At 42.6% G+C, this 26,325-nt stretch overlaps 1 protein-coding gene across 1 annotated transcript; it reads right to left on the bottom strand.

Annotated features, from left to right (window-relative positions):
- Positions 1–366: 366 nt before the first annotated feature.
- smad6b (SMAD family member 6b) lies at positions 367–24,950 on the bottom strand. Its single transcript, XM_083553342.1, has 4 exons — positions 23,143–24,950; positions 19,155–19,211; positions 18,298–18,375; positions 367–1,602 (listed from the first exon to the last, which is right to left on the bottom strand). Exons 1-4 carry the CDS (start codon positions 23,927–23,929, stop codon positions 1,055–1,057), a joined length of 1,470 nt encoding a protein of 489 aa, XP_083409468.1. The 5' UTR covers positions 23,930–24,950; the 3' UTR covers positions 367–1,054.
- Between the last annotated feature and the right edge of the window lie 1,375 nt (positions 24,951–26,325).

Below are 26,325 nucleotides of genomic sequence, written 5' to 3'. Positions count from 1 at the left end.
AATGATAAGTGTAAAGTTCCAATATTTGATTCATTCAAATGTTTAGCTCTTCAATAAAATAATATTAAAAAAAGACTGCCAGAAAATGCAAGTGTGTGGATGGGAGATAGAGAAAAAGTGTGTGTGTGTGTGTGTGTGTAAGAGAGAGAGAATGTGAGTTAGTTAATGCTGACTTGATAAGAATTCCTGTGTTCCCACATGAAGACGTCAAGGAGCTTACTTCAAAAGAGGATTGTACAATACAGATACCATCCGAGTGACAGTGGTCAGCACTAGAGTTTGCAAACACTCCCTCTTGTCTTCACCAGTATTCACAAGGAACACAAAGCAGCCATTGGTGAGTAAAACAAGCCAGCCTTTAGGGGATACTTTCACACTGACTCCTTTTATTTGCTAGACTCTTTGGTGCCTGTGGAAGTGCCTGAGGGCCACTCCACCCGGTGTACACACCTTCTGGAGTATATTCACACAGGTAGTACATTGTACACACCCACCAAAAGCATAATAGGGAAAGTGACAGAAATGGAAAAATTCCTGTTGTTTGTTTAGAAAAGAAGTGAGCATCTCCAGACAAATATTATGCGAATACTTTATTATCAATGTGTGAACGGTGTTAGCTTTTTGTCTGGATATTAGTAATATATAAAAACTATACACCAAAACCAGGTTTGTCTAATTTTGTTGTATAATTTTTCAAAATGGTATTGAAAAATTCTTTATCTTTATAGATATTTTTTTATATATATATATATATATATATATATATATATATATATATATATATATATATATATATATATATCTAAAAGCCAAAGTGCATTTCTGTTTTTTTTCCACTTGTCCATGTACTCATTGCACCATACATAAATAATTACATTGTAAAAATGACTCCAGTATTTACAAGTATAATATATATTTCATATAATATATAAAACTTTATATTAAATCTAAGTAGACGATATTTGGGATTGTTTGTGGGGTGTGTCCAGTCTCTGGGTGCGTCTTTTGGCTCCGAGTCTGTGACTGGCTTTTAATGTTCATCAGTTTGTGTGTGTTATCTGTGGTTGTTGAGGAGGATTTCGAGCCAGCACGGGCAGGAGGTGATGAACTGGCGCGAGTAGCACGGTCCCCAGCCCTTGGCAAAGCTGATGCGCACACTGTTGGGGTCATATGGCCCGTCTGGTAGCGCGGGCTCAGCTTCGTGGCGCAGCAGTAGCCGAGCTGAGAGCTCATAGTCAAACACCTTGATGGAAAATCCAGGCATGACTTTACGTACAAGCAGGCCACGGCCTCCTGGTGCCTCCAGCGTTGGTGAGTTTACGAAAATGGGGTGCTGGCTACGATTGTAAGCCCACACACCGTCCGGCTCTTTGCTGAGCAGCAGGCCGTAACCTATTTTGCTGCGTGTGCGCTGAGCAGAGCCACCGCGGTGCTCGCCGCCCAGCTGGCCCAGGCACAGGCCCGTGCCCTGAGGTAGGTCATAGAAGATGCTTACTGAGGGCTCATACACTGGGTAGAGGCGACCCACTCGAGTCCGGTGCTCCCAGTATGCCACGCTACACCAGTGGCTCTGCTTAGGGGTGTCTGGCGACAAGCTGGCATCTGTCAGAGAGAGAAAAAAGGAGTGTTTATCATACAATGTAGTAGTAGTATTGGTAGTATTAGAAGAAGTAATAACTCAAACTAGGAATTTGTCAAGACAAAGGGCGTCTTTTATGCTGAATGGTAAAGATGTTCAATAAAATGTAATCTGCTTACATGCCTAATGGGCCTTTACTCAAAATGTATGTAATTTTTTGCACTGCCTCAAGAGGGCACCACTCTTAGGCATTAGATAATTAAATCTGACTACTGCCTGATATAAATATTGGCCTTATTTATTTTATTTTTTCTTTAAAATCATAAAAATTCGATAATAAATTGTAAAAAAAAAAAAGAAAAAAAAAATTAAATCTGAACACTCTGGTTATTCAAATGATACTAAGTGGTGTTTGCAAACTATTAACAGATCTCTTCGGTGTGATCGAATTCCTAGTCGTGAAATATCCTCGTCGAGATCAAAAATAGAGAGAAAGAGACCCAGAACTGTAAATCAGCTTCCTAATCAGTGCCAAAGCCCCCTGCTTTCACATTGAGTTAAAAGTCCCTGGACACACAAACAAACACATCCATATTCCATACATGCTTGTGTACATTTCTGCCTTTTGTAATTTCTTCTTCTGCAAAAGTAAAAATTTAGCTCATATTCATTCTGTCCCTCCCCCACAACTCATCCCTCTTTTTCTGTCTCTTCTCTCCCCTCTCTCTTCTGGTACATTCCAGTGGGTGGCTAAAGGTGGCTAGGAAAATGGGGGATGGAGGTCTCTTCCCTCTCTCTCTCTCCCACCCTCCTTCCTTGCTCCTGCTGTGGGCCAGAGAAATGGCATTCAGCTCCCTGACGACTTAGCCCAAGCTCGCGACCCCTTGACCCCTCAGGCTTCGCGCTATCAGCTACCATTAACTTGCACGGCAAGTGATGCCATTATTTTGCTTTAGGGAGTCTGTTGGCAGAGCGGATTTTGGGGCCTGCTCTGTGGCCCCGTGCATTTCTTGGCTAGGCTCTGGTCCTAATAATGCAGCAAACACACACTGTATTAAATATAAAGCTCGCATTCTGACCTCAGTTTAATCACCAGCTCTAATCTGGGAGAGAGAGATAGAGAGAGAGATAAGAGAGAGAGAGAGAGAGAGAGAGAGAGAGAGAGAGAGAGAGAGAGAGAGAGAGAGAGAGAGAGAGAGAATTGTTTAGCAGTGTAGGGGTAGATATACGGTCTCACACACCCACACACACCCACACACACACACACACACCCACACACACACACACCCACACACACACACACACACACACACACACACACGTTTGCAGAGCACATGGTCCCTTTTCACTGGGCCCCTGAACGTTACCATTAGTGAATTTTTCAGATCCTGCACAAGCCTGCAAGGTATCTTTTTTTTTTTTTTTTTTTCCTCGGTGGCCTTTACAGCCTTCTGTCTGCTATCATTTCAGAGGCTTTGAACATAAGCACTGCTTTACGAGCAGCCTACACGCCACACACAACAAACGCTCTAACTTAACACAAGTGGAATATAAAGTCTTTAAATGAGCTGTAATACATGAGAATATGCCTCTAGCTTAACTCCATGGGTCCGAAAAGTTTATAAAAAGTCATATTTTTCTTAATTTATAAGAGAATTAACTTCTAATTTTATTGCAAAAGTGTTGTTTCGCAACTAATTGTAATGTACTATAAATTGTCAGAAGTTTGATCTTCAAGTGAATTGCTAAAAAAAAAAAAATTAAAAAAAAAAGTTCATTCTTATTGTATTTTGCAGTGACAGCTGAAAGTGAAGAGCTTTGGATGCAGAGAAGACAGTGAGCTGAAAATGGCGAAAATAATTTAGTCTCTAAAAGAAGTGGACCGTGTAGTGTTTACAATAAAGACGCAGGAAGGAAGGAAGGAAAGAAAGATGTGTGCATATGTATACAGGCGTATATCAGTTTTCAATGCGCACTATGTTTTCGAGAGCTGAAGAGAATTTCAGGCAGAGTTTTGTTTTTGAGTGAAGTGTGTGTTTTGGCTGTGCTGCACTATGATTATGTCAGCAGTGAGAGAGAGAGAGAGAGAGAGAGAGAGAGAGAGAGAGAGAGAGAGAGAGAGAGAGAGAGAGAGAGAGAGAGAGAGAGAGAGAGAGAGAGAGAGAGAGAGAGAGAGAGAGAGAGAGAGTTTATTAGAACCTCCTTGACAAAATAGCACCATCTCTTGCTCGTTCTCATTTACATTCTCCCTCATCCAACACGCACAGTCCTGGTTTAAAATAACCTATAGAGCCTCTGTGGTCTCTGTCTCCGTTAAATCCTCTCCCTTTTCTTGTCTTTTGTAGTATTCATCAATTTGCCACCATTTTGTCACACTTCTTAAGGCAGACACGTTTCACTTTCAGTACCCCAGTATGCCTGCACAGAACAAACAGGATGCAGAACTACTGTCTTGTCTCTCCCTGAAGATCTCTAGCAGTATGCCATGCCAGGTGTGAGCATCAGTTGTTAAATAGGTATCAGAACTGAGACAAACTCCCAGAAGGACTGATGAATGGTAAAGATTTGATGTCCCATTTCAGATTTGCTTCAGAAACTTGAAGTGGAAGACAGCGCTGTTGGTAATTAAAAATATTCCACATTCAGTTACTTTGTATATAAAATCCCTGACACAGACACTCATCAGGCACAAGCACACACACACACACACACAGGGTAGAGAACTGGAAGCAATTACGCCACTTTGCATCTGTTTAACCTCGCCACCTCGGAACAGCTCCGTTTACCCATTAGGAAAGTAGCGGCCATTATTATCGCCATTATATTCTCAGAACTGTCTCCTCTCAGCACCAGTCTCCTAAAAGACACATGCTGTCGGCAGAAAGACAGCGACCGGCTGAATGTGGAATTCACCTATGAAAATCATTCCAGGAACACGGAGGAAAAAAAAAGAAAAAAGAAACAAACAAATCACACTCTTTATACTGTATATAAATGCAGGCTGGTAATCATTTGCTAAGGCGCTCTGCAACGCGGCTCTGGCGAACTGAATTACATTAAAGCCAAGAGCTTTTAAGAAGATTTAATGGTAAACTGCATGCTCAAACAGTGGATCAAGGGTGTTAACAGTGGAGTGTAAATAATACAGGCCCATCAACAGCACGAACGATTTTTAGACTTCAAACATGAAAAACGAAGAAAAAGACTACAGCAATGACGCTCGTTACTTTCAGCAGCCTTTTCTTTCTGGCGAGCCTTTTGTTTTGCTTCATTGTTCGATACTTAAAAAAAAAAAAATAAAGTGAAGCACACACGAACATATGTGCACGCGCAACTGCACAAAAGGCGCTCCCTTTTAAATGTCTACACTTGCACATAATGCCCTGTTAAATCTACCAGTGCAATCACTTGGGTAAACAAATGCGTTTCATGGCCCTTTTCTCATCCCGTGCTTTGCAGGGCAAAGAGCGAAATTGTTCCCCCAACAAAGCAAAGTGCTCCATGGAAACCGCTCCGGACCTATACAGCTGCTTCTCCTCTTTTATACACTCATTGAGGAGTGAGGAGTATCAAAGCTCGGGTCATGCCACTTCCTCAGACACCGCAGCTCATAATAACCATGACAAACTGTACATGAATCAAACTGTACATGCTCTGGGTCAGCCTGAAGGCATCACCGTACTCGAGCTGCTTGTTGAGGTGGGAATATAGACTCGACATACTGCAGATACATGTTCTCAATGCAGTGATGTGGAATGATCAAAAAAAAAAAGTACATTAGTGGCATGCTAGTTCTTCTGTTTCGAACAATAATCCTCACTTGTGCTGCTGCACCCGAGACATTGCATGCAGCGGGACAATATGAAAAGCAGCTAAAAAGAAGCAGACAAAAGGTAGGGTTAGACCCCCCCTCCCCCTCAATCTGGGAGTAATTACTACTAAGTACAACTAAGTACACAAAAAGGTCTTGAGAGTTTCAATGGCAATCCTCTCTTATTATCCAGTAATGCTTTTAAAAGCACCATACAGAGAAGAAAAGAAGAAGGAGAACAGCCCCGGGCTAAACTCACATCCAGAGAGAGAAAAAGAGCAGACAGGAGAAGAGTGGTACGGTTTAGAGGGCCTGTCGTCTCTTCCCGCCGAACTGCAGACCCACATTGCTCTCTTTTTCATCCCTCTCTAATCCATGGAATTCTGAAAAGATGAACTCATTCCTCTGCTGCTCAAAAAGAGAGAGGGAAGGGGGAGAAAGAGAGAGGGAAAGAAAGAGTTGTTGGAGTCTCTTATCATGTGCCAAGGATTAGATTCCCCTCCAGCTATTAGACTGTACCACTGGACTGACAGGCAAAGGGGGAGACAGTCTCGAAAGTGTGTTTGTTTGTTTGTGAGTGTACAAGAGAGAAAAAAAGGGGGCAAAGTCAAAATAAGTAGAAGAGACAAAGTGCAGTTCACGAAGGACAGGATTAATTATTTTGACGCCAGTCCACGCTGACTGGAGCATTCTTTTTTTTCCCTACTTTAACTGTATGGAAAGGCTACATATTGGGGAGTCGGGTAGGAAGTATAGGGGGTATGAGTGTAATTTAAGTGGGGAAAACTACCCCGAGGAGCACACTAAAGCCTTCTCCACCAACCCACCCTCTCCAGCTATGTGGTACGGCTCTGATGTTTTTAGACGACTATCGCTACAAAGCAACTTACAACTGGCTAAGGCTACATTTAGGCTGGCGTCTGTGCTATCTCTGCCATCAAAGACTGCTCTATCAGCCAGACGCACTAACCGGTCCTGCACCCTCACTCAGATAGATTTCTGTCTCTCTCTTTTTTCCTTTCCCCCCCCTCTCTGCCGCTATTATTCTCTCTCTCTCTCTCTCTCTCTCTCTCTCTCTCTCTCTCTCTCTCTCTCTCTCTCTCTCTCTCTCTCACAAGGCCAGAGGGGGGGGGGGGGGGGGGGGGGCAAAGCAACAGAAGCTGACAAAGAGCTACACACTAACAGCAGTCGTCCTCATATTCAGATAGGGTTGCGCTAATATAATGCCAAACCCATGAACATTATCAAGAACAAGGAATCCCCCGAGGTTGGGTCTGTATTACTCAGCCAGTGCATCACCCTACTGTAATCCTTTCTAAAAGACTCTGTGGCGTTAACGATAGACCTGGGTACACGGTCAGATGACCGCAAGTTTCACACCTCAGCCACATGTAAAGCCCTGCACTTGGCTCCCGTCATGCAGAGAGCTGTGCTGCGGCCATCATGTGTTCACACTTCGACACATAGGGTATCCGAGCGCACAGAAACCAGCGCGTCAGCTCCTCGAAAGGCTGAGCGTGTAAAATCGAGAGGTGCAACTGCACGTATGAAATTGTAAGTCTTTAATTTAATACCTAGCGACATTACAAACCACAGTCTTCGGGTAACGCCTCTGGAAGTGCGCTACGCCATGGTTTTATTGGGCGAAAAATATACATACAAAATGCTAATCGGAGAATGGTATTTATAAATAGTTTTGACAAAGCAGCTCAAATATCGAGCTCAAATTATTTCTTTGAACACATAATAAAAAAAAATAGCAGCTTCTGAATACTTCAGTCTCAAGAATATAAGACAAGTGATATTAAAAAAAATGTTGATTTATATATTATGATATAGTAAATAGTGCATAACATTCCACCCCTATTACCTCTATTGCCTCTCAAGAGTATTACATGTTTTTGTGTGTGTGTTTTCGTTTGTCATATGTGAAAGACCCAGCCTCATTCTAGTTACTTTTTTCAACTTTCCATAATAGTTAAAAATAATAATGCATTAAAATAGAGAACTATTTAGATGTTAGACTTTGTCATATCGCCCTGGGATTGTACGGTTCTTACTTTCCAGCCTACATTTTTCAACCCAACTAGGAACTTATACTGTTACATTAGAGAAATAGCAACTTGTTGAACAATGCATGCTGTGGTACTGGTCCAAGGAATCTCCTCGATATGCTTTCATTGGTTACCTGCTTTATAACTAATTAGTATACAATTGAGAATATCTGATTTTAGGTACCGTAATTTCCGGACTATAAAGCGCACACCCATATATAAGCCGCACCCACTGAATTTTACAAATATTTTTATTTTTAACATAAATAAGCCGCAGGTGTCTACACTAATGTACTTTACACAGACTTTAACAAAAGACACGTTACACACGGTGTAACGGGTGAAATATGTTGCGCTTCCTTTAGGAGCATAGCGGTATTTTGAGAATAGCCTGCCACTGCATTTTTTCCGGTATTACTGCATGTGTGGAGACCGAGGAATATGTCCTTATTATTTTCTGATGCTCATTTCTACGTTTACTTTGACTCACCCGTAACGCTGCTGCCAAGAAAAAAACCAAAAAGCACGAGTTTTGGAAACCTGTCTGTGCTTATATGATTTCTGTTGCAACTGGAGTTAGTGAGCTCTCCCTTCACCCAGACTCAACGCGTTACAACGGCTTGTATCTAAACAGTAGCCTACCAAGAAAGTCATTGTTCACTGTCTTCCTCCTTCCTTTCACAACTATTTCTCTCTGGAGTTTATCTTTTGGCATCGTCGTGCGTTTTTTGTTTCCGTTCGGAAATTTCATTGGTCTAATGTTATGTCGCTCAGTTTTTTGGCTTGAAGTTTGTGAAGCCGGGAAAAACCCAGGAAAAATCCATAAATTAGCCGCGGGGTTTAAAACGTGGGAAAAAAGTAGCGGCTTATAGTCTTTTTGCTAGCACCTTACTGGTGTAAACACATTGTCAAGACTACAAATTGATACAAAACCTGAAAAGGATTTAAATTCCTGTTACTGTTAAAATAATTTATTTGTCTCAACTATTGTGTATCAGAAACCAGTGTAATTTGTTTATTCCTTTTTTTATGTTTGCCATGGTATGTATATCATGTATGTTTACAACGAGTGAAAACATGGCCCTTGGTGTGAACTGGAACGCTTCACATTACATTTTTCCCATGAGCGTCTCGTGAACACTGAGAACCTGGTATAAACTCTAAACCCATATATCTGTGCTACTATCCAAACACATCCTTTAGCGGGCAAATAAGCTCTGACAGCTGAATAGAACAGCGCAGATTTGCTTTCAGGCCTGTGTAAAATTGAGTCAATTTAAGATGAAAGCTGTGTATTTGGATATGATGCGTCTGTGAGGTGATGGACACGCAGTTGGCTTGGTCGAGGCCTGACTATTGATCAACTGACTGGATTGCAAATGCGTCGGGAAAATAGGTTCTGTCAGGACGCCGCCATTCGAGTACTCCGTTTCAATTACAACAACTCAGGGACCCACGGTTTTGGACAACCAGCTTGAGAGCACTAGAGCGTAATGAAAATGTGGAAGGGAGCAATTCTGATCATTCACAACTTAGTAAGAACGTCAACGAGGCAACAGCAGACAGGAATAAATCGAATGATGCTCTTCTATCACACTATACACGTAGTTTACATTTAAACTAAAAGCATGCATTAGACAACATTGTCAGGCCTGTGAGGATAACCAGATCTTTTTCCCTGTTCATAAATAGCCTCTGTTCAAATGAGTTCAGAAAGGTCTCAGTAAAGGGCACTGAATGGCACAAACTCTCTATTGAGCACTGTAATTACATTTGCAGAGCAAACCAGGCTCTGGACCGCAATGATGCGCTGACTGCTGTGGCTCAGAACGACTCTTTTAACATAGCTACCATGAAAATATGATACATTTCATTACACAACTAATCAGAGATCAGAGCACGTGGGTAAAAATGAATAAAGCGAGAAATTCAAGTAGAGAAAAGTGGCTGTTATGTCTACATTGTTTGGATTCATGTGTCCTCCTGGAGCCAAGGGTCTCTGACTGACTGAGAACTTTTAACCTATGATGATGAAGACATTTTCACCCTGGAGTAGGTCTCTTCCAGTAGGACAATTTTCTCCATCAACAGGGCATGGGGGTTCACTGAATGGTTTGATCTGAGTATGAAAATGAAGCAAATGGTGTCCTACCAAAAAAAAAAAAAAAAAAAAAAAAAAAAAAAAAAAAAAAAAACCTACTGGACATTTTTCACCAGATATGTTTATTACAAATTAAAGTAAATGAATTTGTAAGAATGGCATTCGTCCCTTCAGTACAGTTCCAGAGATTTGTAGAACTTGTGTCAAACTTGTACCAATGACTTGTAATATCCAAAGAATTTAATGCTAGTTTTCCATAGCCATCTGTCCATAGTTTGATCATATACCTGACCTCAATAGATCTATCATCTATGTATGTTGCATATAATGGGCTTCCTATTTTCCTTGCTCCAAACTTTCCCTGTCTCGTTTGGAACCGCATTTAAGAATGATCCCTTCGTGTCTACTTTTTAGACAGAAAACAGCAATTACAGCTGTGTAAAATGACCCAGTCTAACAAAACGATCCCTAACATTCGATGTACCACCGTACACAACGACAAAACCTACAGCATTTGGAGTTATTCAGCAGAGATTAGAATCCCAGCCTTTTGAAGAACACGTCTGGTGATATACGACCTCATTTGGTTCAAATGAATAATATTTCCATCAAACAAACGAGTTTCCAAAACAGCCACGATGTTCTGGAAAAATCTAAAACTATGCCTGTGCCATTATGAGTTAGACTGACAGGTCTGAGCTGCTTTCAAGTCTTTTGATTACAGCACCCGTTTTTAGGACTGGCCCGCTACATCATCTTTGCTTGGATCGAGCAGTGGAAAAGAGTGTATGAAAGTGGGAACAACCACAACAGGAAATTCAAATCCAATTCCGTGGCAAATATATGTGCTCTGCTCGGATTACACGTTAGCAAAACACAAGCCAAGCAAACAGGCAAAAGCATATGAAGGCTTTAAAAAGCCAAGCTTGCTCCCTCTAATATACACATTCTCTCTCTCTCACTGTCTGTAAAGGGGGAGCGTGGAGAAGGTGGGCTGTGTGGGCCTCTTGGTTTAATCCTTACTGAGCTTTTTGCAGGCACAGAAAAATGTTCTAGCTTTTTGCTGTTTTAAAAATACTAGCCTCTATCGGTCCTGGAACAACTGTCAAAGTGTCTCTGGAGAGGAAGGGAGCGAAAATATTCATCTTATTTTAGTCAGCTGATCACACTGAAGGTTTACACAACAACCCTTTCCTTTTTCCTCCATACCAATTTTAGAACTGCCGGTCCTGAATAACTAACCGGGGGGGGGGAATGTAAAGAAAACACAACGTCAGCATCCACAACTGCCACCTCGTTCCGTCCGCTCCCCTAAGCCCGGGCCAGCCGGCTACTTTCATAGCATCCAGCACTCAAACGCAGCATTGTTCGAACTCTCGGGCAGCCTTGAGAGGAGGCTGGCTAAAATACTAAACCAACAGTTGGACATTCCATACATTTTTAATGGCATGGCTGGGTCTTTATTTGTTGTCCTAACCCCGTGGCCTGGCCTAGATGAATGGCTCCATTGGAGGAGAGTGGAGCGCTGCGAGGAGGAGGGAGCGCAGAGAGACAAGCATCACCAACCTTCCCACAGCATGCTGGAGGATTAGCTCACTGGCACTGCTATGCACTGAGAGGAAATCTCCCGGTGAAAACGATAACCTGTGCAAATGGGCCGTGTTTTTAAATTGCGGCACATGAGTGGACCAGGCTACGCGTGCGGCTGTCTGAGAAGCTAAGGCGCTTGTGTGTATTAGCGAATGCATATATACACACACTATCAGCTGTGCAAAGAAAGTTTGCTGTTAATACTAAGACTAATGGGTCACATCGGAAGTTAGGCTTACGTAAGGCTAATTTCAAGGTTAGGCAGGCAGCACAATGACGTCAACCTGGAACACCAAATGCTAAAAGTTGAAATGTCCCATATTGAAAAAGCCACATCATTTAGCTGGGTTTCTGCCCGGCTCCCGATAGCGTTGCCATGAGCGGTAAATAAATACAGCATGTGGCAGCATTGTTTCAGTTTACTTTTAACTGATTTGGAAGCCTATTATTTCCACGCTGCACACTAGATTAGTCGCTGCCTATCAGTCACGTAAAAGGCTAGGCGATTTGACTAGAATAAATGACGGATGAACATTTTACACTTGGGTCCCAAAACAGCGTGGAGATGGCTGACTGTGATGCATGACTACTTGAAATCTTTAAAAACACTGGAGTGAATGATGTTGCAACTGATGTTGCACTGTACCATTAAAAATGTATGTCCCCCCCCCCCACACACACACAAAAAAAAGCATGTAGTAGAAGAAGAAGAAGGAAAAAGAGCCAAACAGTTTGTGTCTGAATTCTAATCTCTTTCGCTCACTCCCCCTTCGTCTCTTTCTCTCACTCTGTAAACGCTTTACATCTTGAAATCCTTATAACACTCAAACAACCTGGAGAGCAAACAAAAGATTCTAATCTAATATCCACAAGATCTCATTCCAATCCCACATCCAGGGGTCAAGCAGAGTACACCACTACAGATACACTCACACACACACACACACACACACACACACACACACACACACACACACACACACACACACACACACACACACACACACAAACTATACACCATATACACAAACGTATACACATTGTGATCACAAATACAAGCTTAAGTAAAAAAAATAAAATAAACAAGGGTTGATTATCTATTTCATTGAAATTATTTAAAGATAATATGGCTATAAATAAAATAAGATAATTTCCTTGCATTACCTAAAAAAAAAACATCCTGGTGTCATCTGAGTGAAACTATATCAGCCTGTAGCTTTAATGTACTACGTTACACTGAATTCTGTAGCCCATACAGCTGTCTTCTAATGACAGATAACTATGTGTGTGTCTGTGTGTGTGTTTGTCGACTTTACGTGCATTATGTAAGGGGGAAAAGGAAATCAGTCTCTCCGGACCGGAACACACACTCGAGCCGAGTCTTACTGACAGCACGATTCTGTTTTGCTATTTTGCAGAAGACAAAAACATGTTTACTGAGGAAGTCCACCGTCATACACTGTATGCAAAACCCAAAACAAAACATGCCAGGAAAGGTCTGTTAATGAGTGCCAACGCACAAATGCTCACACAGGCACGCACTATATCACACACACACATACGCACTTACTCTAACACATCATCTCCAGGCCACTGGCCTTCTCTTTAACATTCCTGAGCCTCCCCATACCGTCAAAGGGGCGATTGAGCGAGGCCCTAAGCCCCGGCGCTACAAAACCCAGGCAGGCTTTTTAAAACAGGATGTTTGGCCGAGGCCTCCTTCCCCTCAAATAAACAATCCGCAGAACCTGATTTTCTGGAGGCAGGGTGGAAGTACTCGAGTCACATTATTTCCACATCCCGTATCCTGAAGCTCTCAAGGCCCTGGGGGAGTGTGGCCAGGCTCGGGGGCTGCGGTGGAAACCTGAGGCCTCATGCCAGGCAGAAAGGAAAAGGCGAGAGAAAAAGTCGAAGAGAAAGAGAAAGAGGGGCAGCAGCCCACCGGGACAAACCAAGGTAAAGCAAAAAGAGGGGTCTAGTGTGGCCAATCAACTGTGACGAGGTGAGCGGTGCTGTACATTAAAGAGATCTTACATGAGCAGGTGATTAGAGTGATGGCTGAACACATACAAATGTTTGCATAACTATTGGAAAATGTGGCAACATCCTGCACAAGCTAAAATTAAAATGCAGCACTATGGTATAAATAACACACAGGGCATCGTGGTATGCTGTAAATGATCCAGCCAAGTGACTTTCAAAATAACAAAAGCCGGCCTTTTCCACAACAATCTCGGACCATCATTGCAAGCTGAGGCCTAATAAAACAAAGCATGTGTAGTTAGAAAGAATTAAAAAAAAAATAAAAAAAGAACAGTTTTAAGAACATTCTGGCTATTTTCAGTATCAACTGAATAAGCAAATGACCTCAATTTGTAGGAAACACGCACGCACACACACACACACACACACACACACACACACTTTTAAATCTGTACAAAATCTATGCGTGCAATCTGATCACTGCTACATCCGTACAGTGTTGCGTGTTGTGATTACTGTATAAATGTGCCATGCATTTCCTTTTCTCTCTTTCTAACACACACACACACACACACACACACACACACACACACACACACACACACACACACACACACACACACGAACACAGTCCAAGGGTAAGCTAAACTTCAAAAGTGGTTCAGACTGACCTCATGTGAGTTTATTCAGCCTGTGCATCAGAGAAGAGCAGCAAAAATCAACCCTCTGTGTGTGTGTGTGTGTGTGTGTGTGTGTGTGTGTGTGTGTGTGTGTGTGTGTGTGTGTGTGTGTGTGTGTGTGTGTGTGTGTGTGTGTGTGTGCACACAGGCATGTTTGTGTCTAAGTATTGGCCTATCATTCTGGAACAGAAAACCCCTACTTACATCGAGCAAAAAAAACAAAAAAACACCACCCCAGCAGTTCCTGTGTAACTCAAGTCACTGCTATACTCAGACGAACACTCTATTACAATATAATGCACACGGCTAAATATACAACTTACTAGCTGTTTAGAACTATTGATCATTCCTTTAAATACAAGGCATTAGGCTAGAAGATTTAGGCTCTATTTATTCAAAAGGAACTCTGATACAAACAACACAAGACGACAGAGGAGCAACCGCATGATGCTGATTCTAAATCTCGGTCTTTCCATGTCCAGTTCATGGTTTTGAAGTCTGGGATCAGAAATTGCACTTTTACAGCTCATTTAATTACACAAAAACCCAGGGCTAAATGTCTAATGACTACTCTGACACATTTCTACCTCAGAAAGAAAAAGACAAAAAAAGGGGACATTTGCATATTTTCAGCTTTTTCACATTCCTGATGAAAGTGATGACATCCCTGGCAAGTGGAAGAGAAAGCACTAATGCACACTAGGCAGATATAGACGATACTGATGTCTAGAAAAACTACTCACTTCCCTCGTCGCTTGACTGAGGCACATCAGGGTGGTGCAACACCACACAAAAGTCTACTAGTACAGATGTACACTTGCAAACAGTTTGGATTAGCTTCCCTTTTGACATCTGGCAGCGAAACTCCACTGCGCTTGTTAAAGGCAGCTCGTGATGGCTTTTGACGTCAGTCTGAGCCCGTTGAAGCGACGCAGTGGCTGCAGCGATCACTATGGGACATCTTCCTCGGGATACACAAACTCCAACATCTGTTCGGTTTATCACTGTTTTCTAAGGTAATTCCAAACAACTGGTGCCTGGCTTGTATTCATAGACTTGTGAAATGATCAAAAGGAAAAGTTTCAGACAGCAGCAGGAACACTAGCAGCGAAGAGGCAACAAGTTTGCACTGTTACTGATCCAGAGGTCTGAATGTGTGAAACACGTAGATCACAAAAAACCCAACTTTGAGGGGAAACACGGAGCCTTATGCACACAGTTATACAGGAAGCAATGAGAAAAAACTTCAAAGGGCATCATTCTAATGTCCACACGACCATAAGTGGGGAGTGAGGAAACAGGTGTTCTGCATGACTACCCAGTCGAGGATTTGGCACACACTGTCTGTCACACACACACACACACACACACACACACACACACACACACACACACAGATACAGATATACCACAGTAGGACCATATGCTCAGTGGCCATGCTTTGAAAAATGAAGTCTTAATAACTGCTCACTGATGTAGAGTAAATACAAGCTGACAAACACATGCTTTTTGCACCAAGATGTCACTGATCACACCTCGGTACAGAAAAAAATGTCACTGGTGCACAAATCACATTAAAATGGAAACAGTAGCACATTTGTATCAACATAACACTCAACCACAGCACAATCACTAGGGTTGACCTACATGCATAACAGAATTACTGCAAGTGTGCACTGATCGTATTTTGTAGCTTTGCTGCCGATTTCCAGCACGTTGGATTTCAAATTAAACATTGAACAGATCAGGAACACACTCGAGAAGAAAACTGTACCATAAAACTGTACCATTACACATGCAAGTGTACAATTCACATGCATGACCTCAGCTAGCTAGCAACAAAACAATGCTAAGCTTTAGAAGCAGCATTTTGGTAAACAGTATACAATACACTATAAATAAGTCTGGGACAAGAAACCAGTTCTGAAACTAAATAAAAAAGTAAAATGCTTACAGGCCAGTTTAATCCCAGATCCACCGAACAAGCTGGAAGTCCCATAAAAAAGTGTTGCCTAATTCCAGACAACACTTTTATTACATCTGAGAGTTATTCTGCCAAATCAAGAGGCAACACAATACTAGTGGTATGCGAATGCAAACATTTTCCAAACCGATTAGTCAAGGGGTCGCCTGAACAACTAGTCATTTAATCAGTGTAAAGGAAGCCCTGTGGCTCGGGGTCATGTCCACCTGACACTCGTCTGACGTCTCTCTTAGAGAAGTGTTGACGCAGTACACAGTCCTTTAATAACTAACACAGACAGTCCTTTTCATCAACCGAACAAATAACTGTAACCTTTCTCTGCCCTAAAAATGTCATTGTTACCGAAAAAACAAAACAGAACAAAAAAAAGCGAATAAATATTCAAAATAACTGGACTGTTGTTTCGAGCACATCATGTCCTACAGTAAGTGTTTTTTTATACATAACCTTGCTAATAAATGGCTGAAAATCAACTTTTTTTTTTTTTTTTGCTAAAGTCCGACCCTTTCATTAAAAAAGAAAAAGTTTTGATAACCATATTTGCCATATTAGCCTTCTGCTACTACCACTATTCCTATATTAATGTTGTTATTAAAATAGTATTTTATGAAAATTAAAAATGAAAATTATTTAGCTGCTTTTCAAAAGGCAAATCTGTGACTTTTGAAAACTTACATTTTGTATTTTTTTTTTTTAATCAGCTATCCTACCTATCCAGTTCAGACATGCTCTGCCCTGATTGTCAAACAACGAGGGATAAGTGTTAAGAACAGGTATTACAGTAGCCCATGGGCTACAATCCACAGCAGGCTGTTACCCCTGCAAAACACACAATCTGCCCCCAGGCCCCACTTTTACTAGTTCCTGCGTGTGGGTGGGGGACCACACGGTCTACTTCTGCTCATTGATCTCTACTCTCTGCATGCCAGAAGGGTGGGGTGATGGAGACGGATGTGGAGGTGTGCTTATACGTGCTGGGTGGTGGGGGGGGTGGGGCAAAAGACGCGTTCTTTTCTCCTGAGAGCCGAGCGAATTCTTAAGCCCTGACTTATTGAATCAATGCACAAACCAAAATCAACACATTACAGATACTAATAGAGCCGAGTGGAGGTGAAAATGACCTGGTGATACATTTGAACACGATAAGAAGGACAAAAAGCTAACAGTACCTTGGGCCATGAGAAAAATTCTTCCCTTTTTAGTTGAGCGCAAAGGACCAAAATACCCTATACACTCAGCGCTGTGCCGCATGACATACAGTGAACCAGAATCAGAGTTAGTGTTTGAACCTGCGTGTGTTGACACAGGGAGTGTCGCCAGGCCGAGCAGTAGTGGTGATGGGATATGGTGAGTGTGAAGTGAGAGTCTTCATCTGGCCAAGCACTCCATTCACATGTGCTGTTTAAATATGAGCTATGCTATTCCCAGCCCGGGAGAGAAATGAGGTGAGGTCTTAGTGTCTCGCTCCGCTGTGGCCATGATCCTATGCATGCACAATATGCCTCCAGTTTTATGAGACAGGCATGTTGAGTTCATGCCATGAGAGGGAAGTGTTTCATCTCAAATCAGCAGACAGGATGGGGCTGGATCTGCACTTTTCCTTCAGTGTGGCCCTGTTCACAGGAGCAGAAACCTGTCCAAACCCCCCTCCCACTTTCAGTATGCCTAGATAGAGCTGTAACTGTGTAAGCGTGTGCGTGTGTGTGTGTGTGTGTGTGTAGGGGGTCAAACATGTGCTATTTGAATGTGTGCATGCCTGCTGTGAATTTGTGTGCGCCGTGGCCCATGTGTATGTGTGTGTGTGAGAGAGAGAGTAAAACAGAGGGGAGAGAGATACAGAGCTAGTGTGTGTCCCAGCGAGCTTGGATCTTATTACAATTTGATCCCACTCAAATATTTCTGAAAGAAAAACAGGAGGGGAGGCCAGCTCTGTGGCCAGCCAGCATGGCCCACTGCGCCTCGGACCGCCTTACAATGGAGAGCTTTATCTACGGCGCACTCTCCCTACTCCTAATGCCCTTTAATGAGGAGGAGTAAAGCACAACATAAAAAGCTAATTACCTGCAAAGTTTGCACATTTAGCTCGCACTTGAACAGGAACTCGAAGCCTCAATCACAAAATAAAAAATTAATAATGATATTGATATCTTTACTGTTTGCATATTTCCGTAAGAACAGCACACCGTATAGCATATGAAAGCATAGAGAAGTTCTCGATTCATCCATTTGAATCCACAGACCCATTCGCCTCAACTGATTTCAGGACCAATGCTTATGAAATCCGTATTGTATTCGTTAACTATCCGTTCGAGCAGTGCAAAAACGTCACATAGCTTTTGTTTGAACAGTGATATTGTCACGCATTTTGAAAAACAGCTTCAAATTCCGACCGAAGAATGTGCAATGTTAGTGTTCACAACGCAGACCGTCAACAATCGGCACAAATGTTTTCGGTTAAGCAATGCCATATTTTTTTTCCAATGGCCTGCACTTTACAAATATAAACTGAACTCACCTGAGAATTCCCCTTGGGTGATGTTTGGTGAGCTGGCAGCCTCCATTTCAGTGTAAGACAGTGTGGAATCTGACAGATCTGAGAGGACAGGAAAACGTACTTGTAAACACTTGTCAAACAATTGCAGCTCTTTCCACTGTTTATCAGCACTCCATTTAATTGCTTTCAATTACACTTTCAGATTAGTTTCCATTGTATCTCAGCACATCCTCCACATAACATCATTTGCATACACAGTAAGCAAAGCAGCATGTGCAATAATTGGTCATGAGGTTATGAGTTATATTGAAAATCAGCCTTGAACGGCCAAAAAATAAGCAAAACAACAGCACCCAGCCCTTTTAAAAATGGCACCAGTCCCCAAGAGGTCATTGTGGTAGTGGGGGATATCCCGGCTTAAACCCCAACCCTGGGCCAGGCTCCACTAGTTTTAACCACATATCCAGGCGTAAGCCCAGGCTGCCCGCCTCCGCACTGGCATGCTGAAAATGGGCCTGTCGGGTGCTGGCTGCAGCCTCTGCTCATTCTTGCAGTTACGGCCACAGATTCCTGGCCACTGTGTCTAATTGCGACCATTAAAAATCTTCACATTGTTAAACTCTTGCTTCCTCTCCATCCCTCTCTACAGATAGGGATTCAACTAGCGGGTGACAATTGATGGCAACACTGCAAAGTTTTTTACCTGGTTTGTGTGTGTGTGTGTGTGTGTGTGTGTGTGTGTGTGTGTGTGGGTCATTTGTAGCTTTTCTTTAGCTATCAGAAGACAGCTCCCACTACTGCAATTATTAGATATACACCTCCAGACACTGCAGTTTAAACTATGCGGCTGCTGGTGTATTGGTTCCTAGGACACTTACCCAGTGGCTTGTGTTCGTCACTAGGGGAAAGTCTTGAGTAGGGAGGAGGAGGCGACTCTGCAGGAAAAACAGAACAACGAATCATAGACGGGTCTTATCCTACAATTACTAAACCATTTATTATGTGCTACATAAAAAGCAGGAAAAAGCACTGGTTTTAAGTCCTCGCTGTGCATGCTCTGTTTTCTCCTAACACTGAGTCAGTGTATAAAGTGTAATCAACCAAGAAATGTTATATTTATTTCAAATGCAACCTAAGGCACAATTTCCAGTCATTTACTAAAATATAACTAAAAAATATTAATAATCATTTGAATATACTGAAAGATAGATTTACTACAAAATTATTTCCAAGTCTTGGAAATATCACATTTTATACCCTAACATAAATATGGACAAGTAAACATTAAATATATCCATCTTGCAATGTATCAAGGGTGAGAATACTGCAATCCAAGCACCTCTCGTTTTTAAGAAGGGCTGTGCAATTAAACTGAAAATGAATTATTATGATCCTTTTGTAAGAGAATTTGCAATAAACGTTTACACTGCCTTGCTCCCCGTGTATAAGCCTGTTTACAGCAGGGTTGTCATGGTTAATTGTTTCTCATCGATCACGGTCAATGGTTTCCAATTTTTTTTTTTTCATATTTAGCCCCATACATATTTCAACTGTGTGTAATTTATTTAAGGTAGCTGCTGCCTTTACTAAGTCATCCATTGCCTTCCTCAATCATCACATACATAATTTATATTATTCAGGCTCAGAAATAAAAGTACTTTTACATGTTGCTGGATGGGTACCATCGAGGGTGCATATTTGTGCCATTTTTGTATGCATCTTCAGCATGTGAAGCCATCATCAAACTTCAGATAGTTATACCTAAGAATGGAGCTTTATCCCTTCCCGTTTTTCCGGTAGAGGGTTTTCGATCGCTGTAAACAGATTATTAATATTATCACCACAAAGTATGTTATACGATTAGTCATGATTGTGTTGGGTTTCTGTATATAGAGTATCGTGAGTCTGTGTTTAGTTGCTGGGGCGCAGGGTGATGGAAAAGAGGAAGGCTGTGAGCCACTTGCCGAGCTAACAAGTCACACCTCTCCATGATAACACTGGTTCGAGTGATAAAATAAGGGGGAGCCCAACTAAAGCTTTTTCGACGAGTCTGCTAATTCTTAAAGCCTTGTGTGTCATTCATAAATTATTAAACCACTGTGGAGTGTGAAACCACGAATGTTGAACATGGGCTCCCTTCAAAGGATTACTTTCATAATCTGTTCACAACCACTGGTATCTTTATCTATTTTTCAAATGAGGGTTATTGCCAATTGTTAAGTTACGCTGATACACAATTGCATCGTCCCCTCGTGGCTTGTGCTGCGCATCAACAATTTGGTTCAAAAGATACTAGAGCATTTTGCTCACATCCTTTTATATGGTTTTAAACTTTCAGTTAGCACCCACAACAAACGTGACCGTTTTACCGAAACCGGGCCAAGCGACTTGAACGATGTTAATCCTACTGCAAACTCGGCGTGCAAACCCGCCGTGCTTATGGGCCGTTTGGCGTTCCATAGAAAAGTTTGCGAACACGTGACCTCTCCTAGAGGGAGAAGCTAAAGAAGAAAAGAGGTAGGGGGAGGAGGAGGAGGGAGAAAAGGGGAGGGGGGGGGGTATAATAGCGTCTGTCTCTTTAAGAGCGGCGGCGGTAATTGCCAGGATCCTAAACTCAGTCACTCACATACACACAGCAGTCAGTCTGGCGCCAGCAGTATGCAAACTGTATATTATCACCACTCCTTCGCCTAAATAGCATGAAGGGGGGACCTTCTTCGGCAAAAAGGCCTTTTAAAAACGCAACTTGAAACTGATCTCATTTCAAAAAAAGGGAATCGTGCCTAACTAAATAAAAGAAAAAGAAAAGCGGTTTTTGTGCGCGCGCATCCGAGTTTCCGTTCACTGGAGACTTTCTCGTGCTTATATATGTTGCGATTTGAAGATAAACCAATTACACTGTAACGGGTTGCTGGGGTTTTTTCCCCCTACTTTTTCACAGACCCAGTAACGTTCAAATTGCTTTCCATGTGGGATACATTGAAATGGCGGGATAACCCGATTAATTATGAGGAGAGAACTCTCAGTCAGTGCTTGTCGTATGTGATCAAGCGTTTGAGAGGCCCGAAAGAACCCCCCTGGCTTTATCGGGACACGCACGAACGCCCACGAGTTATGTCAATATGGCAGGGAGCAGCAGGGGTTTTCTCACCTCTGCACCAAAGAAATGGTGATTAGTGATCTCAGACACGGTCTGGCTTGGAAATTAGTGAAGGCTGATAGTGATTGTGCTGGATCGTAAAAACTGACAGTCGACAATCAAAAACGCATAGGGTCTCCATATTGCATGGTTAGGGTTTGAGCCTTCTCCAGTATCCTATTAGACACCTCCCCCCCCCCAACAATAACAACAACAACAAAAAAGAATACAAAAAAACAAAAATTAAGTGGCATGTCAGCAACTCATTACTATTATTAACCAGGTGTTTTATAAGAAAGTGAGCAAATACTCAATGTCCTGGAGTGAATTATGCCTTTACGTGCATCATGCTTCTTTCCATTGTGGAAATCCATGAATATTTATTTAATAAAGACTTCATTTATTTTTTCCATGAGGCATAAAACCAAAGCAAGTAGTTGGCTAAGAAAAAAACACAAACATTACAATGCAATATCCTCCTGGCCGTTTGAAAAGTAATGCAGATGTTTACGTAAAAAAGTTAATTCCCTTCTACATTTAAGCACTACGATTAGCTTGAGCTACTTAGACCTCACGCCGTGATCCAAGTCACCGTCGTACACATTAAGCTTAAATATCAGCGAGTTAAAAAAAGAAAATGTGCAGGTCAGCGTAGTTAATTAGTTAACACAGTCCACTGGAATGCACACATAGGCCATTTGTGTTTTTTTTTTTTTTTTTTTGCAGGGGTCAGGAGAAAGAGGTTAATTAGTTAGGAGGTCATTTGGCTGCTGGAATTACTTAGATGTTAAGAGGCCGCATGTAATGGAAGGAGTTCAGTTGAGTATGTAGAAATGCAGCCACGTAGAGAACAGAAATTGAGTGGAAAATCGTTCTGAATGCATACAGTTTTTTTTGTTGTTGTTTTGTTTTAAGACTTCAAGGCTTTCTTGCTCAGTGACCTAAACAGGCTTTCCACGCTGACTGGCAGGAGTGTGTGCCAGTTTACTTCAAACCTGGAAACCATTAAAATCTCTCAATCACTCATTGGGCCTGCACCAGAACACACTTTATCAGCTGCATCTATTACATGGATATCAGACTGTAACACATTTTAGAAAAAAAGATTCGAGAAATAAATCTTAAGGGTTGTATGTATTTCCCCTTTCACAAAACTCTTTAGGGTATTAAAGATTGCCTTACACTAGATACACAGACAAGAATGCAAAAAAGCCTTAATTATTAAATGAACTCTCAAAAGAACCATTGTAAAATTTTTCTTTCTTTTTTTTGTGTATTATAGAGGGGCTCGAGGTATAAAAACTCAACACTGCTTGGCATCCAGAGCTGTAGACAATCACATGAGGCTTGTCTCAGAGCTACACCACACATTTTAGAAAGCAGGCCACACCATATTTAGGCTAAGAAAGCTTGTGCTTTTCTGTACTTTTTCAACACATATGGAACATTTACAGTATTTATTTGATTAAAAAACGCACAGAACCCCTCCAGCGCAGTAGAAAATATATGTACGCCTTCAGTCATAACTTTTCTTTCCCCCTTTTGTCAAAGTATGAACCAGCGTCGTGCAGAATACATCTGATCTGGGTGGGAATGCACTATACATTTAGGGCAGCATTTAAGTCTCATCATTTTAAGGTTAAACTTGACCTCACTTCCGCCCCTTTTTGAGTTCCTATTCTATCTACCGGAATAAGCATCCCCATGGCTAGGGCAGGTATGCTTACCTGGCCCGCACAGGCGGCTGTAATGATAGGGGTTGCAGCAGACCAGCGGTCCGTCGCGCCCGCCGAAGCTCTTGCACTCGTAGAGCGCTTTGAGCTGCGCCGTGTGATGTAGGTCGGTCCATCGGTACAGCTTACACACAAGAAGCTGCGGCGGAGCCGCATTAGCACCCAGACGCTGCTCTCCCCGAGCCACCATCACGCATTCGCTCGGCACACCGCCTCGGGACTCCACGGCTTCGAGTAACGCATCCAACGTTTTCTCTTTTAGCCGCTTGAGCAGCGAGTACGTGGCGGCCTTGAGCTCCTGCTCCGCCAAGCTGCGCCGTTTTGCCTCGGGACTCTCGATTGAGGAGCTGCCGGGACTCCGAGGCGACCACTGACACGAGCCCGGCTCCTTCACGCGAGCCACAATCACCGATTCCGAGCTTCCGGGAGGTCCAGAAGAGTCCCTGTCTTTGAACAAGCAGCACGTCACGGTCCTGCTGTCGATGTCCCGCGCCGACCGGGGGCTTCCCCGTTCCGGAACGCTCACCACAGCGCCGCCGCGTTGGTCCAAAGTCACCCCCCAGCCGGCGCTGGAACACACTTCCCCGCCGAACCCCGCACCGGCCGAGCCGCTCGGTGTCATCGCACCGAACTCGGTTTTGCCGATTTTCTCCGGTCGGTCACCGACATCGTCCCGACAGCAGTCTCCGCTCTTGCCATTGGCGTCACCCTCCTCGTTATCTGGAACCAAACGGCTTCTCCAGAGTCGCCGCACGAGACCTGAGCGTTTCGTCCTGAACATACGACACTTTAAAAATCTGAATGGGTGTTTTATTTTGGGTTTTAATTCTGTTCCGATCGCAGGCGTTCACAACTGGGTTTCAGCTTGTGCAACATTAAGCTTGGCCGAGTGCTGTGCAGAGCGCGCACAGCAGAGCAACGTGGGTCGGGAAAAGAACCACAACATGGGGTTTAAACGCACGTTCTCGGGCAGCATTAACATACACACAGCGTACATGAAATGCAACACAGCACTGGAAACGAAATGCATTCAAGCGCGAATGCCGTCGGTCGTGCCGTCAGACACGCGCGTGTAAAATCTGTTTAACGCACTAGTTCATGTTCTGAGGAGAACAAGTATATACCGCGCATATTGGACGCTGACCAGAGGGGGGGGGGGGGAAGGGCGACCGACACTTAACACCAAGTCATAAAAAAACTACTTTAATTATTAAAGAAAGAAAAAAAAAACTTCAGCGTTCTCAGGCGGACTTTAATACCAATTCAGACCCTCTCTATGGCCACATGAATGAAGCTCCTCGGCAGGTTAATTCCATAGAGAAAATTCCCAGTCGGAACTCGCGATCCCGGATGATGTCCTCACTCTTCAAGCACACTCCGGTTCTCCAAAAAATATCCGCTGCTTGGGGAAAAAAAGCAACAATCCGCGACTTAAGGTGTGCACCCGATTCCGTGTTCAGACCTGGTCAAACACTGCAGCTCTCAGCTCTCCCTTTTTCCTGTTCTCTGCTTTTCTTTTTTCTTCCCCCCTCACTCACTCACTCAAACACACACACGCACGCACGCTCGCGCGCGCACGCACTGGGCCCCTGAGGAGAGCGGTGGAGCCATTGGCTGACTACCATCATGTGCTAGTCTAGACACTTTGGCGGCTCTGAGCTGCACTGATTGTTGCGCAAACAAGGTTTCAAGTTTCTTAACTCTTAAAGGCGCACCGTCCGGGTCCTGTGCTACAACTTAACTCCGTGGGACAGTCGTGAGACCACTTACACTAAGCATTCAATATTCAAATATTCAAAAACGCAAACACGATGTTTTTCCCCCACACACATGCATGCATCACTGAATTGAACGTATATGATCCAGGAGTGACCGCACAAACGTTTACGTAGTAAACTCTGACCTTATATATCAAACTCGTCCACGATGAATGTTTTCTAGGAAGTCAGTTTGGCAAAAATGTTGGCTTCAAGTAATACATACAATCACGTTATTGCTTATTCTTACACATTTCCATGTTTTATAGCAATTACAGCATTGACTAGAGATAGAAAAAAATATGTTTTTATTTATTTATTTATTTTTAAAATCAAGTTCTATCAGTAATTACTGACAAGAATCAGTGTAACTATGTCCCTGCTGGTGGTGAATGACAGAATAAGTGTTTTTGTTGGACACTTGCCACAGAGCTCTGCCCCAGCCGGAGACAAGGAAAGAGTTAAAAGGTTCTCAGTGGAGTCTGCAAGTCGAGGCCACGCCCCCTCTCCGTTAACTTACTCAAAGAAGCAAAAGTTCGGCAAGTGTCTCCGCTGATTGGCTCTCCCGGCTTTACGACTCTCCTCCCGGATACTCCGATTGGCTGAGAAGATAAAAGGAAAAAAAGCGCCGCAGTTCTTACAATTGACAGTGAATGAAATAAATTCTCCATTAGCCGGCAGGTTGCCAGAAAGCGGTGCGCAACATCTGACACGCGTATTCGGCGAGAAGCTATGTAAATACGGTCTCTGCACTAGTTGTGTTGACAGTCTTATTTATAAAAGGAAATACAATATGAAACGGAGCGGGGAAGGATTGGAGTCGGATAAGTAAGTCACTGGGAAAAAAAAAAAAGTATACAAAAAATCTATTAGATGCATTATCACAATTCCTTATTCAAACCTGTGCTGAAATATACCACACCACAATGGGCTGCCAACCAAATGCTCAGAGCAGTACTTTAAGAAAAAGCCACGTGTAACACATGGAATTAAAGGAAATTACACACAATCGCACACGTCTGCACACGTGGATCAGTCAGAGCGGTATTGTGCCAGTATGGAATCGGGTTGATGTGTTGAAGTTTGAGGGTCATAAAACCCCTGATTACTCTGTGTTTTAGGCACCTGTTGCACACCGCACAAGCTTTCACAAATCAGTGTTATTAATTACAAATGACAGTAAAAATTCACAAATCAGGGTAAGAAATCACAAATCACATGAAGAAATCACAAATCACACTAAGAGAAATAAAAACAGTTAATGCAATGTCACACTTTGTACTTAATTCTTCATGTTTAATTAAACAATACAAAAGTTGTAACACTACTTTTATTTCCATACAATATTGACAAATAACTATTTCGATTGTAGGATTTGCTGTTTTTTTTACTTCCATTTTATTGGAATCTTACTTATTAA

The sequence above is a fragment of the Silurus aristotelis genome (assembly GCF_946808225.1).
Source record: "Silurus aristotelis genome assembly, chromosome: 10".
Taxonomy (NCBI): Eukaryota; Metazoa; Chordata; class Actinopteri; order Siluriformes; family Siluridae; genus Silurus; species Silurus aristotelis.
This window is presented reverse-complemented; position numbering and strand designations above follow the sequence as displayed.